Below are 16,790 nucleotides of genomic sequence, written 5' to 3' on the forward strand. Positions count from 1 at the left end.
AAGTTTACATTAGAACTGTTTGACAGGTGCCTTAACTAAATACATTTGTCAGGACACATGGCTGGCACTGCCTGAGTTTTGTACAGTGTTCTTAGTGCCTTCCCCCTGTTCCCTTTACAGGGCTCATATGTACACATCCCGTCAGACAAAAAAGAAATACAACAGCGGTACTCTGTAATGGCAACAAAAATTGGAAATTAATAAGCAGCTCAGGTCATGCCTCAGTGCAGCCAAATGTAGGAATCACTCTCTATGTTGACTTTATCCCGTGATTAGGTCTGTCTTTTGAAACTTGAGAGGAAATTGGGATAGTCAGAATATTAATAACAGCAGTTTCTAGAAGAGACCTGCTCCTAGCTCTTTTTTTTTTTTTTTAAGATGCAAATTTGAACACATAAAATGTTACTAATTCTGGACAGGGTAGCAAGATGGACTGGCAGGGTATACAAATGCATATTTCTGGTGGAGTATAACAAAAAGGGTATCGGTGGGGAGAAAAGGGGTGCCTTGAATGCAAGCGTGTGAGGACAGTGATGGAAGGTGACAGCAGCTTAGAAAACGGGCTCTCGTTTCAAGAGTAAAATGTGACTTTGTGCAAAGTGCACATGTGAAGTACTTCAAATGAAGCATTGGGATTTTCCCAAGTCTCCAGGCTTCTGCTCTTTTTTTTAGCCATTAGCAACACATTACACTTGGTCTTCCCTAGAAGAAACTCTTTTCTCCTTCAAGCTCCTTAGAATTAGGTACTGTTAGGAAGGGTCCTTGCCCGTAAAGGATGAACATACACAGAAAGATAAGAAAAGTGATTGTACCGAAGGATAGAAACTTACTAAGAAAATGGAAGAATATAGGATCTGAGAGAGAATTTAGAGAGAAAAATTCAAAACCAGTCCTAGAAGAGAATATACACCCTCTACTGTTTCACTTAAGCTAAGGAATGTGTTTGTGTTTGTGTGTGTGTGTGTGTGTGTGTGTGTGTGTGTGTGTGTGTGTGTGTTATGTTGTGATGACATAATTTCTTTTCCCTTGTGGGAAAAATAGTGCTTGAATTTACTGTGTCTGCGGCACAGGGGTGGGGAGGTATTCCCCTAGAGGAAGGTGGTACTGAACATGTTTGCGTTTGCAACTCTTTACCTCACACCTAACGAGACCTGGACTCTTTGTTGTTAGGTCATTTGGAAATAAATATACATACACCTCACCCAGTCATGTGGGAGGCCAACGGAACAGTTTTTCTCAAAGTATTTGAGGATCATAGCAAGATCATTTTTTGAAATAGGAAATATTTAGTGATGCTTTATATAGAAAACCAAGCTTACTAAGAAGTAACATTTTCCTTAAGGAAAAAGTGTGACTAAATAGTATGTAATATGATGTGAAATTAATACCATGTTAAATTTTAAACAATGAAAAGTTTTCAAGAGTCAAAACTTACTCTGTAGAGTACGCCCACATCAAATGCTTCTATTAAGACTTCGGGTCAGTTGACACTTTTTTTTTTTTACTTTAGCAAGTTCCAAACTGGAAAAACAAGGGTGTTGCCAGTGGAGGTTGAGGTGAATTGAAAGGTGGGCGGGATGCCACCGCCAGCCAGCACCGAGAGGCTGTGGTTAGTGCATTTCATGGATGGGAAATGCAGCCCCACCCCTGCCAACAAGGGTTTCAAAATGCATTTTCTGTTTTTCAGGATGAATCTTCAAGTCATGAATGTAACCAGCGCACAATCCTGCTTTATGGAGTGGGCAAAGAGCGTGACGAAGCGAAGCATCAGCTGAAGAAGATTACCAAAGATATTTTGAAAATCCTAAATAAGAAGAGCACCACAGAGACAGGGGGTAAAGATCCTTAATGCCTTTGCTCCCATTGGGCTGTCTTTTGGCCTTCCTGTTAGCACAGGCTTTATCAGAGTCCTGGATGTCACTGTCACCAGAGTGTTTCCTCTCATGAATGACTGTCATCTTGAAATATGAATAAGCACATTGAAATTTTAAGGCCTTGGTTCCATTTGTAGTAAGCTTTATATTAATTTTAATTTTAATTTTCTGCCCCCCCCCCTTTTTTTTTAAATCCTTCCCATATTTCCTATAGTAGACCTAAATGAAGTACTGAAGAATGAATTGGAAACCCTTAGTCTGGAAGAGTTCCACTTCTTCAGTTCTCTGCCATCCTGTTTTAGGCTTGTAGTTTGCTCTGAGTACTCACATTTGCACAGTAATTGAAAAGCATGACAGTGTAGTTGCTGATCTTTTCTTACATTAGTCAGAACGATACTTGCAGTAGGTTGCTACCTATAACAGCGAGCGATTTCAAGTTACACAGAAATTTGGTTCTTTGCTCGGTAATGCCTTCTTTCCTTGGAAAAGCGTTTCCCCATGCTTTGGACATAGTTTTTTTTACATGAAACTATGCCTTATATTATGTCACCACATTGCATAATTGGAATTCTGTAATTATCCACTTCACATTTGCCTAATTACTCTTTTCAAGGATTGTTTATTTTATCAGGCATTTATAAGATTTAAAATAAGATATCATTATATATACTTCACTGCCATTACTGGTGTTTATTTCTTTTACTTAAATAATCAAAGAAAAAAAGTGTTTGGGTTTTCCCTATTTATACAGCATTCGCACAGACTCCTCTAGGAACCCTACGTTGTTGTTCCGTACAAAAGACACACATTTTTATGAACCTCTCTCTCCCCAGGACCTCTGGTCTTTATATTTGAACCAGATGTTTTCCTAGAGCTTGTCCACACTAGATCTTTGCAAGAGAAAAGTACAGAGAACTAATACAAATAGCTCTCTGTCCTCTCTATCGGTAGATGTGCACATGCAGAAGCAAGGTACAAAGGCAAGATGGTTTTCAGTGTGAATGTGGTAGTGCAGGTGTCTGATGTCTGTGGCAGTTGTCTTTAGAGCATAATGGGAGGGTTAACTTTCATGTGATTTACAGCTCTTCCCTGACCCCCTTCCCGTCCATTGCCCCTGAAGGACCTTGTACCACACTGGCTTCGTGAGGGAACAACCAAGAATTGTGGATGGGAAATGAAACCTTGTTGTTGTTGGCCTGTCGTTATTGAGCTTGGTTTTAGAAAACAAACCCCCCCCCCCCCCCCCCACCCCGGAAACAAAGAACCTGATCTAAGAAAAACTGTTGATCAGTTGTTTTGCTGTTTCTTTTTGTTTGAGAAAAGAGGAAATGGATTGCATTTAGAAGGTTGAATTTAGTAGCCTTGTAACTAGCTAGCAAAGGGATTTGAAACTTCTTTTTGTGTACTTGGGAACTGGGTGGACACTGTCTTCTTTAGAAGGGTCAGTAATACATGTTTTATTAACACTAATTGTAGAGAGTCTTTCCAGCTCTTAGGGAATTTGGGGGTTTGGGAGGTTGAGAAGAATGGGAAAGGGGAGGAAACAATGCAGTGTCTTTTTCTGTTGAGCCTACTTCCTTCCTTCACAGTGAGTGTTTAATGCCCGACTACAGTCTGTCCTATCTTTGTACCAGTCTTTTAAATAGGCACTTCTCACTTTTGAACTCACAAAGAGAACATCTTTGTTCTTCCATGCTACTTTTTGAGTTATCAGCAATAGAACCACCACTGTGGAGTGGCATTTGCAGTGGGGATATTTGTCTTTTCCTCATTTTAGATAAAATTCCTCAATCACATATGTGTTAATTTGGGATGTAGTGAGCTGCCTTCTGATAATAAATAGTCAAAGGTTAAGTCCCTCCTTAAAACCTACTATGCTTGCCAGAAGCTAGCTAGCTGTACTTCAGATTAATGGTAATTTGTCCATTGTTTCAGCAAAGAAGAGAACTGGTAAAGCAGGAAAATATAGTTTGTGTTAGCGTCTATTGATTTGTGCCTATATAGTGGTTTCGTATTGTTTTGAGGAAATCATTAGAAGTGGTCTCAGATCAGCCAGGCCTTATCTAGGAGTTTAAATGACACTTGCAGTTGAACATGGTCAATCTTCATTTTTCTATTTACATTGGCTGGTCATCTTTGGTTGTCAGTGTTGTTTTTTTTTTTTTTTTTTTTTTTCTTTTTAAGTACATTAATGAAGTTTACCATGAGAATAAAGACAAATGTCAGGATCATACACTTTTTTTTTTAAAAGAAGACCAAAGTTAAGCAACATAAGAGCAATAACATATATTATGAAAGCAGATTAAAGTAAATGAGGAAAATCTGTAAATTATGACTAAATTGTTATTCATGTAAATATCATTAAAATAGTCTATTGAGAACTACCACTAATTTCTTAAATGTTTCTTTGAAAGTGAATGTAAATTGCCAAGAATCAATTGTATATTCTTTATATGAGGTTTTAAGAAGTTAGTTACCTGTAAGTAAATAGATCCTATTTAGCATAAACCACAATCACATGCACACACACACATGCATGCACACACACACGCATGCACACACACACAAGATGCATTTGTGAGTTCTCATGGTGGCAATACTTCAGATGTGTTATTTTTATTTGTTTTGTTTCCAGGAAGGAGTGATTAAATATATTAACTTCACTTTTACAGTACATTATACCCAAAATCATTGATGTGAGTTTTCAGCCTTGGATCAATGATGTTAGTAAATGGAAAATTCAAAACTTGGATGTTTTAAACATGCTTATTACATGTGAATAGCTATATTTAAGGCAAACCACCATAGTTAAATTGAGAATAGATATTGAAAAACAAGTAGGTTTAATGAACTTCTTTGTTCTTATTCTTTGTGTTAGATATGGTGTTTTGAACAAAAGTGGCACAGTCTCTTACCTTTTGTTACCACTCACCTTTTGATTCTATTTACTCTGGTATCAGGGTTTGTTAGCTTTAGGAAATAAAACGCCCTGCTGAGTGTGTGTGTGTGTGTGTGTGTGTGTGTGTGTGTGTGTGTGTGTTTGCACATGAGCATGAAGCATCTAGACTATGCTTCCTTATATTTGAAAGAGGATCTCTTTTCTTTCAGTGTTATTTTCTAAAACCATTAGATTTACCTTTATCAACATCGTTTTGAGTTGAGTGAAATATTTGTGTCTTTAATAGAAAAAAATCAGTAAAGTGGCCTTGGTACTCTGAAAGTAAACTTTCCTAAATAAGATATGAGTGGTAGAGCTCCCTTCTTATGACCCCTGAGAATCGTAGTGTTGGAAACGATCTTAGGAAGCATATAACCTGATCTTTGTTTTTTTGTTTTCTTATTTTAGATTTGTCTTTATAAATTCATGTATTTAAAGATATTTAACACAGGACTTAATTCTTTTGGGTCTTATCCTTAGTACTGTTAATAAGAACTAGAGTCCCCTGGGATAAGAAGTGTTTATAATTTTTTTTTTTATTTTGGAATTTTTTTTAAAACTTCTTCATGCTAAATTGATAAATGTAGCACTTTAACATTATGTGGAGAGATTTAATTCTTTGCTACCCCTAACAATGTTAGAATGGTATAAATTTCCTTTTTTACATATTAAATTTGTGGGAATTAATATCCTGGTGAATGCCCTAAGAAGATGCCAGTGACGTATCCTGTTCTGTCACTGTGACCATCGGTAATTTTTACCCCCTTTCATTGTTGCTGTCTTCATATTTTAAGAGTTAGAAATGTTTATAGAGGTATTTCCCATTAATAGCCAAAATATGGAAACTACTCACTAGAATTAAGAAATAAATGGTGGTATATCACACATTGGTATACTATACATGAATGAGAATTACTCCTTTTAGAACAAATTCCTTTTAGAACAAATTAAAGTTGCCTCAACAAAATGGATCAAGCTCAGAAGCATATTGTTGCATGAAAGATGCTGGATGTAAAAAGTATCTCTCATGGTTCCAAACTGGACATTACTAATCCAAGCCTTTAGACTTTCGGATCTTGGTTTCCTGGGGCAGAGAGGACTAGAAGGAGACTGAGGGGTTTCCGGGGATCTGGTGTGTGATTTTGTGCTTTGAGTCTCAATTATGTGAGTGTTTTTACTTTGTAGATATTCATAGTTTGTGTGCCTCTTCATATATGTTATACTTCAATAGAAAGTATCCACTGAAAAAGTCAAGAGCTTCTATGAAATGAAAAGTAATGTATCTATTGTATGTTTAGTTGGAGATGAAGGACAAAAAACCAGGAAGAACAAACAGGAAGCATTTCCAACTCTGGAGACTGTGTTCACAAAACTTCAGCTCCTTTCATATTTTGATCAGCATCAAGTGACATCTCAGGTAGCCATTTAAAACTGTGTATTGTGCATTTGGGGTTATTCATTTGCACTGCGTAACAATTTCTTTCATGCATTATATACTTTTGGCTTTGTTTGGTTTTTATGAATACGTTTTTTAAAAAATACTTAGTTTTGAGAGAGATACTACAAGCTGGGGGGAGTGCCAGAAAGAGGGGTGGGGCACAGAGGATCCAAAGAAGGCTCTGTGTTGCCAGCCAAGAGATAATGACCTGAGCCAAAGTCAGATGCTTAATGGGCTTAGCCACCCATGCGCCCCTATAAATATGCTTTTTAAACGTATTCACAATCATCTCAAACTCTTAAGTAGTTCAGTTTTAAGTGTCAGGTTGCCCTTTTCAGAGAGATTTGTTTTTTTCACAAATATTTTTACTTTATAATAATAATAACCCAACACTATGTCAAATAATCCCTAATGCAATACTTAATACATTTTGGCCCTACATTACTATTGATAAGGGAGAAATCTGTTAATGAGTGAAATAAAATACTACTTAGAAGAAACCAGATCTGTGTTGTTTTACAAATCCATTGATATTCAAATAAATGTTATCTGGAAATTAATTAGCATTTGTAGCAGTTTTACCATTAGGATAGTTAAGTCAAAATCTTAATGACAACTTGCCTTGTATCTTCAAAATACAGTTGGAAGGAAGTTGTTTGATTTTTATATTGGTTTGATTGATTGTTGTTTGATTTTTATATTGATTTGGTTTCTGTGGAAATATGTTTTAAATTTTGAGAGCAATATATAAATTCAAATTTCTTAAAAAATTAAAATAATTTTAAGTACTGTTTTTCTAATTATTTTCACATTTTTGTTGTCCAGATCTCCAATAATGTGCTGGAACAAATCACAAGCTTCGCTTCAGGAACATCCTATCATCTCCCTTTGGCTCACCATATTCAACTCATCTTTGATCTTATGGAGCCAGCGCTGAACATCAATGGACTAATTGACTTCGCAATACAGGTGTCAGAGAGACCCTGCTTCTCTGATTTTTAGGAAAGCAAACCTGCTAGACATCTTACAACTTAAATTGAGCAGACCACTGTATTTTTGAATAATTGAGACCTTCTGAATCAACAGTATTCAACTAGCGTTTTAATGGCAGCTATGTCCATAATTTTCAATTAAATAATTATAATTGGGGCTAAAATATATAATAGTCATTTAAAAATATGAGGGGTTTTGACGATTGATTTTTGTCTTTTGCTTAAGAAAAGGTAAAATTTACCATTTATTGTAGGGTATATTTTAGGTTAAGAACAAAAATAAAACCGTATAATTTGATTTGTCACATTCCATTTTTTTTAAGGGATTAACATTTGTTTTGTTTTTTTGTTTGTTTATTTCTTTTGAGAGAGAGGGAGGGAGGGAGGGAGGGAGGGAGGGAGGGAGGGAGGGAATCCCAAGTAGGCTCCTTGCTGACAGCTCAGAGCTGGACTTTGCACTCAATCTAGTGAACCTGAGATCATGACCTTGGCTGAAATCGAGAGTCAGATGCTTAAGCGACTGAGCCACCCAGGTGCTCGTGTCCCATTAGATTTCTTATACACATACTTGAGTTCATTTATTGTGTTATTAATGAGTAGAATTTAAACTTGTTTTCTATTGCTTATTGGAGGTGTTAGTTTGTTGATAACAAGAAAATAATGATAAATAACATCTGTTTTCTTAAAAAGAAGGGAAAAGAGAAGAAAAAGTGAGAAGTAGGGAAATCATCTGGTCTAGAACTTGGGGCTTCCCTCAAGTTTTGGTAGATATTTCAATGTTGCATACTTCCTGGCTGCATATACCATGATGTCTAGACAAAAGAAAAACTGTAGAATTTGGCAAGGGATTAAACATAAAAAAGTTTGGGGCGCCTGGGTGGCGCAGTCGGTTAAGCGTCCGACTTCAGCCAGGTCACGATCTCGCGGTCCGTGAGTTCGAGCCCCGCGTCAGGCTCTGGGCTGATGGCTCAGAGCCTGGAGCCTGTTTCCGATTCTGTGTCTCCCTCTCTCTCTGCCCCTCCCCCGTTCATGCTCTGTCTCTCTCTGTCCCAAAAATAAATAAACGTTGAAAAAAAAAAATTTTAAAAACATAAAAAAGTTTAATTCTAGGGGGCTTGTTTTCTCACACTGTAGTTATATGGCATATGGTCCGGGGACACGATAATGGGTGAGATAAGACGGTGTTAGAATAACTCAATATATTCATGGCTTGTGAAGATAAATGTTTTTCCTATCATTTTGGCAGCTACATTTTTATTCACTCTTTTCTTCCATTGTAGCTGCTAAATGAACTGAGTGTTGTGGAAGCCGAACTGCTCCTGAAATCCTCCAGCCTGGCAGGAAGTTACACGACAGGACTGTGTGTGTGCATTGTGGCTGTTCTCAGGCGGTACCATAGTTGTCTGATCCTGAATCCTGATCAGACAGCCCAGGTGTTTGAAGGGTTGGTATACTAAATATCATTATTTTTTTTCAAATTAATGTTTTCCATTTATAATTGGTGATGAGATATTACAGTGATTTTAAGAGGAAAAATAGTACAGGTGCTGGTTTCAGTTTGAAAGATAGAGTTAAAGACTACTTTTGCCAGAAAATGTTTATCTGAGAAGGAGATGTAAACATGAAAGATAATGTTCTCTTAGTAGTGTATGAGTCTTTCCTGCCTTCCTTTCCTGCCCGTACTTTGTACAAGTATAAACCAGTTATTCAGAGCACTGCATCATTTGCTACCCTGAACCATGGCCTATTACAAATGATGAATACGTGCCAGCTGCTTTGCTGATGTCATTTCAGTTTATATTCAAGACCAAATAAGCTTTGCGTGTGTTCTTACCTTAGAGATTTGCTTCTTCAATTTTATTTCTTTTGTAAACTAAAAACATCTTGACAAAAGTTAATCTAGAACAAATGACTTCCTTGTTTTGTAGTTTGTTTTTCGTTTGTGTGAAGTGTAGGCTAAAGTTTTCTTCACTGCTGTTCATGATGTTGGACTGTGTCCTCACATCCCCCATTCCAATCTGAGGTTACAGGAATGAGAGAAACATAAAGAACTGTCCTCTATGGAGCTCCTTTTTGTCCACTGCAGGCTCCTTTCTACAGGGCTTTATATAAAAAAAGGACAACCTCTTTTTCTACCTTTTTTCTTTCTAGACTTAAACACGAGGTTCTTCAGATTCACAGTATTTTTTTGGTGTATGTGTGTGTGTGTGTGTGTGTGTAAATTAGCACATGTAATCAATTTATAATTTATTCTAGAGTGACATCCATTTAATAGCAGTTTTTTGGGGAAAAGGGAATGCTACCACATTAATTTTACACGTAGATTATTGACTGAAATCTGAAACATCCCAGATATTTTTAAAAGTTTGGAAATAAACATTTTTGAATTCAGGAAATATAGGACTACTTAATAGCCCTCAACTACCATGTAAAAGTGAATAATTGGTACCAGTTACACATCAAGAAATTGAGACTCAGTCCTGTTAAATGAAGTGTATGTTGAAGTGATGTACTCAATATCACATGGCTAATAAATCTCCCAGATTGCTGAAAGTCATTCTGAGTTAGAGCAAATTCATGCTATTGGATTAATACTGTACTTTTTAAACTGTGTATGGAAACCCATGAGTCAGTAATGAAATCAATATTATAGGTTTTGACAAATTTTGTTATTTTAAAATTTATTTGTGTCATTTAACAGTTTAAATTTATTATTTATTAAATGTTCATAGAATCATATTTGATCTTATATTTTTAGTTTATCATGGATACTAAGGATCAATGTTTTCGCAAAGATCTTATTTTGTACTGATATGAATATGCTGGATTTCAGTGCAAAATGTTTTCTTATCTCTGTCTGACAAGTGAAAAAGATCAAGGCAACACTGCTATACTCTGGATGCCTACCAAGCTCTCAATAAATATTTGTTACCTTTAAATTAAAAAAATTCTTTTAAATGTTTATTTATTTTTGAAAAGAGAGGGAGAGACACAGTGCCAGTGAGGGAGGGGTAGAGAGAAAAGGAGACAGAGTGTTTGAAGCAGGCTCCAGGCTGTGAGCTGTGAGCACAGAGCCTGACATGAGGCTCGACCTGATGAACTGCGAGATCATGCCCTGAACCAAAGTAGGCCACTTAACCAACTGAGCCACCTAGGCGCCCGTTTGTTTACTTTAATCACAAAATGATACTTGGCTTTTTAGAATATGTCTGGAATTTATGTTATGTGAATCTAGTTATCAACATAGCGAATCCTCTACTTCTTAATTGCAGGATACTTTTGCTGTAATTGACTACTTTTATCAGCTCTCTGGTTGCTGTGTCTGCTGATATCAATTCATAGGGCTTGGGGTGCAGCATTGTCATTTCTTTGCAGTTTCCTGGGTTCTACCTCTGGTATTTCTGATTGTAGCATCCTTCTTGGCCTCAACAGCCTAGGCTCTCTTTGGCTTCCCCCCATCCCCTGAATCACAGAGGGAACTCTGGATGTGAGTCTAGAGACCTAAACACCCCTCTTGTTTGTGCTGTGAACTAGCTTTTTGCCTGTGGGCAAGTTACTTCACCTGTCTGAGCCTCAGTGCCCTCTTTATAAAAGGAGGAAGGTGAATCAGATGATTTCAAAAGCCCTACTTAGCTTCAAAATCTGAGTCATCGATGACGCTATTGTGGTATTACTGAATCCTATAACAGAATACAAGGTGGTAATCGTGGAATCAGACTCATAAATAGGTGAATGGACCACTAATGTTTACTTCTGTGTTATATGAAGTATTATGTTGAATGAACTGTGGCCAAAGGGGCCATCGTTTTGATATGGGGAAAGGGGCACTGAAATAGAGTAGTAATGGTATTTCTGAGTTGAAAGACGTCTAGGGAATGTCACTAAAAAGAAAGGGTTTTAAATTCTTACATTAGGTAAACTAAAATTTGTTTCTAGTTTGGATAAGGAAGGAGAATGTGACTTAAAATCCTGAATTCATCAAGTTTTTGCCAGAACCAGTTCATGGTCCTGAAAGTGAATTTCGCAGATTTACTGATGAAGAGATTTGCTCTTTTTCATAGGAGTGGACTTAAGAATCTTTGCAAATAGCTTCTTTTTTTTACTGAAGAGAGATTGTCTACTACAACTTTCTTCTTGTGTTCTGGTCATAGCAACTTAATTGATGGATTCTTCCATACATTCCTTCTGTATGGAGGAATTTCTTTCTTGTTGTTAATGGTATTTCCAAAGTCTTTTTAAAAATCATTTTGTATTTCATTATCCTCATAGAAAAAATGATACCTTATTCAATTATTTACTATTGTATCAACAATCTAATACCTTTTTCCTTACCCAAGTAATAGCTGCACATATTCTTATTCTAAAAGATTCAAATAATAACATATATATTAGCAAAATACGTGTCTCCTGTCTTCACCTATTTTTCTCCTCAGGTTGTGTGGTGTGGTAAAGCATGTTGTGAACCCCTCAGAATGTTCTTCCCCCGAGAGATGCATCTTAGCCTACCTCTACGATCTCTATGTGTCATGTAGCCACCTCAGAAGTAAATTTGGAGACCTCTTCAGGTGGGTAGAAGAAAATCAATAGGAATGGCATCATGCCTATATTTGTTAGTGACACGACTGTGATATTGTCATCTTTGTTAATAATGAACGTTAATCATATCTGCCAGAATTCATATTGAATTATCTTTCATTGTAGCTTTAACCTCCTTTTGCCAATTACTATGCATGTTTAGCTCTGATTGCAATTCTGAGAAAAAGTTGAGAGTAAACATTCTATAGTTTGCACTTGCTAGTATCTCACCTGGAACGTTGTTTGTGTTTGCATGCTTACTTTCTCACCGCCTTGGCTTCTCTGCCTCTTTGACTGTCTTACTGCAGATGGTATCCCTGAGTGCCTATGATTCTGTGCATCTTAGCACCTGCTGTGCCCCCACCAGTAGACAGGCGCTAGAAAATACATACTTAATGATATTTTGAGGAAATTTTGATGATTAATTGTGGGTGGGGGGAAGGAGATGGTAATGGCTGCAAAATAAATTTGTCATCTAGAAGGAAGGAAAGAACCATCAATTACAGTTACTTGTTCCTGAATTCTGGGAGCTCTGTCTTCCTGGTTTGTGTGGAATGTGACTACTGGCCATTGCTTTGTCACTACTGCCAGCTTTTGGTTGGACTAGTGCAGAGTCATAACTGGTTTCTCTGCTTGCATCCCTGACTCTCTTTAGCATATCCTCAGCATACCTACAAAAGTCATCCTTTTCAAACAAGAATAACTTGCAGGTTTCTAGTGGCGGCTTATCTACAGGAATAAATTCAAAGTCCCAACTGCCTTCAGGATCTGCTATATATAATCTCTTCTTCTTTCCTTCTGTTTATGCCATTCTAACCACATGGACCTCTTTACCGGTCTTCACACACTCTGAGCACGCTCTCTCTTGGGGCTTTTGCACTTACTGTTACCTCTCTAGTAATCTCTCCCCTGTTACTTGGATGTCCATGCCCACAGTACATTCATAGCTCTACCTTCCTGACCACCCTATTTTAAATAGCAACCTCTTACTCCTCCTGTCATTTTCTGAATCTTAGCATTTGCTACCACTGGGTAACTTACATATTTATTTATGGTTTGGCTTCTTTCTCAACTGTAAGTTTCATGAAAGGAGGAACTTCATATTTTCTTCACTGCCATATTATGATACCTTGAAGAACATTTATTTGGCTCCTAGTAGGCACCGCAGAAAAGCTGGTGAATGGAAGATAAATCCAAAAAAACTATGATATTTTTAATGGTATTGATAGGGAAAGAATGGGAGAGTATCATCATGAAATGAGCTAGGTTTCCAAATAAATGCTCGTAGAACATTTGAGTGGGTCTTAGGAAATATGTTTCTACAGAAATGATATAATAATAACCGTGCTCATATTCTTACTTACAGAGAGCTTTAAGTTTCAGTTTACAGTTTTCAGATGGCTTTCTCATGCATGATTTGGTTCTCGCAACAGCCCTGTTTTATTTAAATAGTGAACTTCCCAAGACCCCCAGTAGCCTGTTTGACCCCTAGTGTTCCCTCAGGGTAGTGCAAGTATGTTAACTCAGTGAATTCAAGTCCTGTGCAGTGAGTGTGTGGAGATTTAGGAGACCAACAGTAAGCTGAGGATCAGTACAGTGTTACATCATAAGATGTGGCGCTGGTTAACGTTTCCTCAATTAAAGAAATGGAGGACAGGTGCAACCCTCAGGAATCCCTGATGTCAGGCATTATTTGTAGCTTGGGATTAAGAAGAATGGTGAAACAAAAGCTAGATACTTGGTGAGATTTCTCTTAGTATGCTAATAAAAACAGTTTTAATAATTATATCTGTAGGAGCATTTATAATAAAGTTGTGTAAGAGGATTATTTGGGAGAAAAAGCACTGATGATATCTTGCCCTGATTGTGCTGGTACTTAGCGTGTCAAGTACTGTTCTGGGTCCTTGCCATCAAGATCTTTAATCTGCCCACCACCTCAGGAAGTAGAAATGATTGTTCTGACAATAAATGATTATTCCTCATTCATAAGTTAATAAATGATGAAACCTAGATGTGAGCATAAGTCATTTTGGCTTCAACGTGTGTGTTATTTTATTACTCTGTCAGGTTTTTCGGATGCAGGCAATTTCAGAAGAAAATGTTTGAGTTGGTTCCTTATTTCCCTAGATGCCTGCAACAGAGGGTGGTAAGAATTTGAGAGTGACTAAGATGACAGCTACCTTTTTATTAAAACAATGAAGTGCATTTGGACAGAGTGTAATACATGATACAGGAAGTCTAGAAACAAAGAGTAAGGACACTTCTTCATGAGCCACAGAATTCAGAAAAATTATGCACTCTCAGCTGGAGGTAGCAGAGGGTCAACTTGAAAGAAGTCTCTAGACTGAAAGAAAAATGGGGGCTGAATCTTATAAAAATTGAGAAAGAAAAGCAGAATTCTTCTGGGTTCTAAAGACAGACATGGATAGATTGGTAGAATTAAGTTGGAAAAGAGAGAACACTTTACTATTTGCTGAGGTCTGTTTCATTAAAATGACACTCAAGGTATTGGGAGGTTGAGGGAACCAACGAAGCACAGTTTGTTTTTGTTTCATTTCTAGTGAGAAAGTAAAACAAATTAAGAACTATTGCTGAGTGAGAATGAATGAAAAGTTGAGTGCGAAGCGTGGCAAGAGTTAAGACAGTAAAAAGGGAGATGTTTAAAAGCACTGGTGACAGTTCATTGTTCATCATTTTGAACAGGTCATACTCCAGATGGCAAGCTTACAGGCTTCAGTCACATTTGACACGTTTTTATATAAGTCGTCTGCCAAGAAAGAGAGTATAGAACCCTGTAATTACTGCCACTTAGGGGGTGGCTTTAGTCCTGTCTGTTAGACCAGTATTTCCCAGTCAATTAAGAAGGTGGAATCACAAACGACTAATGTGACTCTTCTCCCCGAATACCTTACATTTGCTGCCATTGAATCTGTCCTTAAGTGAAATCGCTTTCTAGTTACTCTTGTTTTATTTTTTAACTCTTTTCCTTGTAACCTCAGTAGTGCCTGTTCAAAAGTTAAGCAAACCATATATAATAATGTGATGCCTGCAAATTCTAACTTGAGATGGGATCCGGACTTCATGATGGATTTTATTGAGAATCCTTCAGCTCGTAGCATCAATTACTCAATGCTGGGCAAGATCCTTAGTGACAATGCAGCCAATCGCTACAGCTTCGTCTGTAACACGCTCATGAATGTATGTATGGGCCATCAGGATGCTGGAAGGTGAGCTGGGTTACCCTGGAATTCACAGTTAACCGTCTAGTCCTTGCGTTGGTGCTACTTTTAAATTAATGTCTTTAGTAATTGCCTGGGCTGACATTTGGATGTTGTTTGCTCCCCCCCCAACCCCCATTTATTCCTGATTTCATCTCTGCTCTGTACTGTGATTTCCTTAGCCTGACAGAGTATGCTGGCTGATTGCTCTGGCATGAGGTGCTTTAGATATAAACTATAACTTGTCTATCCATTTACAAAAACATAATAAAAACATAAATTAAAAAATCCCTATATTTAAAAACACTGTGTTTTCACCTACCTAAATTACATAGTCTTTAATTTTACGTTGCCCTTAACGGTGGAAATTCTGAAGTCAGATTTGTTCCCAGGTCAAAAATATGTTAATTGGCATCTGTACTGATTATTGTTTGTGGCTCAACAGCATCAAATATTAAACAGTATCTGAAGCCCGTTACTTGTATCTTTGCTTTCAGGTTCTGCTAGGTTATTTAACAAGTGGGTATTTATTAAATCTTTGAATCTTAGAAATGAATGACTTGTTTGATGGTAGTGAGATATGGGTTCGTTAAGTATATCACATTTGCGTGCTGCTATCCTGTTCTACTCTGTTCTTTTTCCTCCTTCTAGGATTAACGACATAGCCAATTTCTCCTCTGAGCTGACAGCTTGCTGCACTGTTCTTAGTTCAGAATGGCTGGGAGTTCTGAAGGCTCTTTGTTGTTCTTCAAATCATGTGTGGGGGTTTAATGATGTACTTTGCACTGTAGATGTAAGTTTTCTTTTTCATTTAAAAACTCATCTGTGCAATTAAATATTTAGTTAGTAATTATTTTTGATTGACTGAACCAACCCTTATCTGAAATGTGTTTTTTTCTTTCTCTGCCCAAAGGCAGTAAACAAGAATATGGTTGCCAAGGATTAAATAAATGAAAAAAGTAAATAAATACAATAGCTTAATCAACAGCAGAGATGCCAAGAGTTTCCTTGTTTGTTCGCTGAAATTTCGTACATACAGTCTCTTCAGAGCTATTGGCTCATATTATTTATCAAGTGCCTTGAGTTCCTCATGGTACAAGACATAATTTACCTACAGGAGTTTGCATTTTGAAGAGAACCACTTTGTTTTTTTAAAGATCAAGGTGCATTCTGAGAACATAGGTTTCACTAGGTTGCCTAAGAATGCCCAGGCCCAGAACCATTGGCATGTCTTTCCTAGTGATTGTGCCTGAAAGTTAGTGAAAAGATACTCAGTATGTATCACTGCTTTCTTTCACATATCCTATTGTACCTGTGATGTGTAAATTTCTTAAAAATCTGTCATGATTCTCTGTTTTTCCTATCACCATCTTGGAGTGATCTGTGTTACATGTTGGTGTATCTTTGCATTTTAAACCCCACCTTCCAGTTAGAGGCTTAATTCCTAGTTCTGGTATCTCAAGACTACATGGATTATTCTACTCCATTCTGTAGATACCCAAGATACACACACACACACACACACACACACACACACACACCACATGGATATATGTAACTCATATCTGTGGCCTGCTTTTCCAGACAAAAATATCCTAGTTTTTATTGTTAACATAATTCTTTAACCTCTTGGTTGTTTTCTGTTATACTTTACCTTACCTTTGCTTTGTTCCCTCATCTGCAACATTGGGATTAATAAAAGTATGAGCCTCATGGTGATATGCTATTAAGTGAGGTCATCTTTGTAAATCACTA

General features: G+C 37.1%; 2 protein-coding genes across 4 annotated transcripts in view; one reads left to right on the forward strand and one right to left on the reverse strand.

The window, feature by feature from the left end:
- The window catches only part of MED12L (mediator complex subunit 12L), a 338,860-nt gene that overhangs the window by 257,213 nt on the left and 64,857 nt on the right, over positions 1 to 16,790 (forward strand). Inside the window, 7 exon segments of the mRNA XM_030330501.1 lie at positions 1,688 to 1,835; positions 6,111 to 6,229; positions 7,076 to 7,219; positions 8,523 to 8,686; positions 11,676 to 11,807; positions 14,817 to 15,044; positions 15,687 to 15,828. Of these exon segments, the coding sequence (XP_030186361.1) occupies positions 1,688 to 1,835; positions 6,111 to 6,229; positions 7,076 to 7,219; positions 8,523 to 8,686; positions 11,676 to 11,807; positions 14,817 to 15,044; positions 15,687 to 15,828 (1,077 nt within the window).
- Positions 1 to 16,790, reverse strand: part of P2RY12 (purinergic receptor P2Y12) — a 32,883-nt gene that overhangs the window by 11,501 nt on the left and 4,592 nt on the right. Inside the window, exon 1 of one of the 3 annotated variants that reach the window (XM_030330494.1) lies at positions 1,436 to 1,690. The exons of the other annotated variants lie outside the window; for them this stretch is intronic. The gene's annotated coding sequence lies outside the window, so the exon portion shown is untranslated. Of the gene's footprint in view, positions 1 to 1,435; positions 1,691 to 16,790 lie in introns of those variants that run through there. 3 annotated transcript variants of the gene reach the window in all.

The sequence above is a fragment of the Lynx canadensis genome, chromosome C2 (assembly GCF_007474595.2).
Source record: "Lynx canadensis isolate LIC74 chromosome C2, mLynCan4.pri.v2, whole genome shotgun sequence".
Taxonomy (NCBI): Eukaryota; Metazoa; Chordata; class Mammalia; order Carnivora; family Felidae; genus Lynx; species Lynx canadensis.